Genomic DNA, 4,326 nt, shown 5'->3' with positions numbered 1-4,326 from the left:
TAACACATATGTATGGAATTTAAGGAAAAAAATGTCATGAAGAACCTTGGGGTAAGACAGGAATAAAGACACAGACCTACTAGAGAACGGACTTGAGGATATGGGGAGGGGGAAGGGTGAGCTGTGACAAAGCGAGAGAGAGGCATGGACATATATGCACTACCAAATGTAAGGTAGATAGCTAGTGGGAAGCAGCCGCATAGCACAGGGAGATCAGCTCGGTTCTTTGTGACCGCCTGGAGGGGTGGGATAGGGAGGGTGGGAGGGAGGGAGACGCAAGAGGCAAGAGATATGGGAACATATGTATATGTATAACTGATTCACTTTGTTATAAAGCAGAAACCAACACACCACTGTAAAGCAATTATACTCCAATAAAGATGTTAAAAAAAAAAGACACATGCCCCCCAATGTTCATTGCAGCACTATTTACAATAGCCAGGTCATGGAAGCAAGCTAAATGCCCATCGATAGACAAATGGATAAAGAAGATGTGGTGCATATATACAATGGAATATTAGTCAGCCATAAAAAGGAACAAAATTGGGTCATTTGTTGAGACGTGGTTGGATCTAGAGACTGTCATACAGAGTGAAGTAAGTCAGAAAGAGAAAAACAAATATCATATATTAACGCATATATATGGAACCTAGAAAAATGGTACAGATGAACCTGTTTGCAGGTGAGAAATTGAGACACAGATGTAGAGAACAAACATAAGGACACCAAGCGGGGAAAGCAGCAGCGGGTGGGGTGGGGGTGGGGGTGTGATGAATTGGGCAATTGGGATTGACATGTATACACTGATATGTATAAAATTGATGACTAATAACCTGCTGTATAAAGAAAAAAAAATTAAAAAATTTAAAAAAAGAATATATCATTATGAATATAAAGAATCTGACAAGATTTAGATGCTAACTGTTTTTTTTGGTTTCTGAAATGTCTGCATAAAGGTTTTAATATGTTTACTGTGTTTTATGATTAATTCTAGTTGAAATGCATACAAGTTTAAATTTTACAAAGTTTAAATGAAAAAAAATTTTATCAGGAATTCAATTAGAAAAAAATGATCTTAAAGGATATTGGTGGGATTACTGGAGAATTAAAAAGTTATTCCATTTTGCTCATAAATTTTTTTTTTTTAATACTCAGGGTGCAGTCCACTGGCTCCCCAGCCTGGCCACTCCTGCCTCCCCTGCCTACTGTCACATCTGAATCCTCACACTGAATGCCACTTCCTCCATGAAGGCTTTCTGCTTACTCCCTTCCTAGGAATTTTTTTTTTTTTTATTGAAGTGTAGTTGATTTACAGTGTTGTGTTAGATTCTAGTGTATGGCAAGATGATTCAGTTATACATACATATGTATTCTTTTTCAGATTCTTTTCCATTATAGGTTATCACAAGATATTCCCTGTGCTGTACAGTAAATCCTTGTTGTTTACTAGGATTTTATTTTTAACTTAAGCACTTTATTTTAAAGTTCTTGAATGTTTCAGCCATAGGAAATATTATATAATTTCATTTTTTGATCATTTGTGTTTAAGAAACATTTTGTCAGTTACAATGCCATCTTTCAGCTTTCAACCTGTTGAACAGTCCTCAGTTACATCTGTTTTATAGTGTTCCTTGTTATTGTTCAAAGAGCAAATTTTCTCCTTGTAAGAGTTCAATCTTTAGTTATGGCCATTTGCTTGTGACCCATGGCTTTGTCTTAGATAATAGACATTAATTAAATTCTGTTTTTTAATAAGGCAAAGAAGAAATTCAACAGAAAGTAATAAGCAGGTCAAACAGGATAGTTTGTGTGAAGTCTTGTTATTTTTGTGACTTGTGAGATAGTTTAAGATGGTTTTATGTGATCAGTTGGTAGAATAGATACATATTTTCATATGATATATCTTTTGAAAATTAAATTCAACTTTAAGTATTTTAGTGAAGTATAATATAGTTTTATAAAGATAAGATATAATTTTAAGACTCTGTTCTTCAAATAAATAATTTGCTATTAGTTGCCTTTAGTTTAATAAAACCATAGTATTTCTATGCATATCTTTATATGTTTAGGCTATGCCTACAGTGGTCTTAAGGAGAAGATAACTGAAGCCAAAAAGTCTTCCAGACTTTTAACTTCAGATTAATTCATCTAAATTAGTCTTTGGCTTCACCATTCAGTTTCACAAAATATTTTATAAACTAGTAGTAATAGAGTTAATATAGAAAAGTAAATTTATATCCTAGGCAAGATTAAATTTCAAATTGTATATGCAGATTTCAAATTTGATTTGTATTTTATGGTATCTGAAAGATTCCCTGGATTAGAAGCAAAATTACAAAAACAAAAACTTCATATTTACAGAAGTTTTTCAAGATTTATATGATTAACTTTATTATGGTGGTTGCTTATATGTTATTTGACCAGTCCTGTCCAATAGAACTTTCCATTATGTTGGTAATATTCTATAATTTTACATTTTCCAATATGGTAATAGCTAGCCACGTGTGGCTTTTGAGCACTTGAGATGTGGCTAATTAGATGGAGGAATTAGATTTTAAATTATATCTCATTTTAGCTAATTAAAATTTAAAGTCACATGTAAATAGTGGCTACTATACTGGATAGCACAGTTTAGAATGCACTTTATTTTTTTTTTAAGTGTTTAAAACCGTCCCCACAGTTTGAGTCATAGTAATATACACATAACTTCTTTAAAATCACACTGAGCAAAATAAGTTTCATAAAGGTGTTTCAGATCTTATTTAAACTAAATTAGACCTTTTCTATCTACAAAATTTCACAGGTCAGTTTTGTTATTGTATCAGTCCAACGTTAAAGACTTTAAATGTCTGCTCATAAGACTTGTTTTTGATAAATTTATCGTTAATATATTTTGTTTTCCAAATAAATACAATGAATAAACATTTAAAATATTCTTAATACAGACGCTTTTTTTAATGTAGTAATTTTATAGAACTTTTACTAATGTCATCCATAGTGGTTTTAATTTAATGATAACATTTTCCAGCCAGTTTCATAAATGTGGCACAGTGAGAATGTTTGCTTTCTTGCTTGATAAGCAAAACAGAAATAGTTTAACCCAGTAATGATAATTGTGGATATAATTGAAAGGATGTTGAAAACTTTGGAAGTGTTTTGTCCTTCGTGGGTAAAACATAAGTGTTACTAAAGCATATTATTTTATACTTTAATATTTATTTAAATATATGCCAGTATTTTAATTTTGGTCAGCAAGGCTTCGATATTCAGCTCTGGTTTTCGCCTTTCTTTATAGCCCATATCCACATCGAGTAAAGTTTTATCTTTGCAGCATTCTGCAACAGTAGCAGTCTAACCACATTCACTCTTGTGTAGGACTAAAAAGCACTTGTCACTCCTTCCTTCACCCTAACTTATTTTAATACGTTAAATGTGCATGAATTTTTTCACCATGATAAAAAAAAATCTGCTCATCCACTTTGAGATGGAATAATTGGTAATCTCAAATAATTAGCAAAATTAATCTGAAAGATTGACGGATGACAGGTTTAAATCTCAGGACACCAACACAGGTGGGCAAGAAACATGATTTTTCTATAACAACTTAATTTCTATTTTGGTTACACAGCTTTCAGGTAATCTTTCCAGCCCCTTTGGGCCAATCGCCCCGCCCCACCCTCGGGAGTCACAGTGGGCAGGGCTCTGTTTTAGCTCACTTGCCTTAGCAGGACCGGGTTGCGTAACGCCAGGCTTTCCAAGCAGGGTGGGCCGGCAACTACTCTCAGCCTCGGCTCTGAATTAATTACCCCCACTTGGGCGGTAGCACGTGAACCGTCCACGCGATTCCGGCTTTTCTCGGGAGGCTGTCAGCCCCGCCCACCCACCTCTCAGCTCCCGCGCTGTTGGCTGCGCAGCTTCCAGGTGTCCGCTCTACTGGTGAGACGGCGTCGGGAGACGCTCTCCTCAGCTCCTTGCCTGGGTGGGCAAGTCAGGCTCTAGGGCCAGCAGAAATCCTCGTTTAAGGGTCCCATCGAGTTCCCCGGTCAGAGTGCGGCAGCTGAGCAGAGCGGCTGCTTGGGACTACTGCTCGGGCGCTGCAGGTACGAACTCAGCCCAGGTCCAAGTGCTGGTTGTTGCCAGTCCCTCGGCCCCTTCTCGGTCACAGGCAGGTTCCCACTGGGCAAGCCCTGTGGGGCGAGACTGGAGTAGGGGCTCCCACACAGTGACCCACAGTGCTGGGCGAGCTGTCTTCTCCCCCCAAGCACGCCCTTTTCGCACTGGAGGACCCGGAGGCTCAGGGGAGACGACCGTGTGGGGCTGCGCTGG

General features: G+C 37.2%; 1 protein-coding gene across 1 annotated transcript in view; it reads left to right on the top strand.

Moving 5' to 3' along the window:
- Positions 1-3,999, top strand: part of BEND2 (BEN domain containing 2) — a 54,584-nt gene extending 50,585 nt beyond the window's left edge. The window contains exon 14 of the mRNA XM_029241250.1: positions 3,729-3,999. Coding sequence (XP_029097083.1) covers positions 3,729-3,999 — 271 coding nt within the window. The remainder of the gene's footprint in view (positions 1-3,728) is intronic.
- Positions 4,000-4,326: the final 327 nt, after the last annotated feature.

Source organism: Monodon monoceros, unplaced genomic scaffold (assembly GCF_005190385.1).
Source record: "Monodon monoceros isolate NGI ecotype Baffin Bay Population unplaced genomic scaffold, NGI_Narwhal_1 Super_Scaffold_22, whole genome shotgun sequence".
Lineage (NCBI taxonomy): Eukaryota > Metazoa > Chordata > Mammalia > Artiodactyla > Monodontidae > Monodon > Monodon monoceros.
The sequence above is the reverse complement of the archived record's forward strand: the minus strand, read 5'-3'. Positions and strand labels throughout refer to the sequence as shown.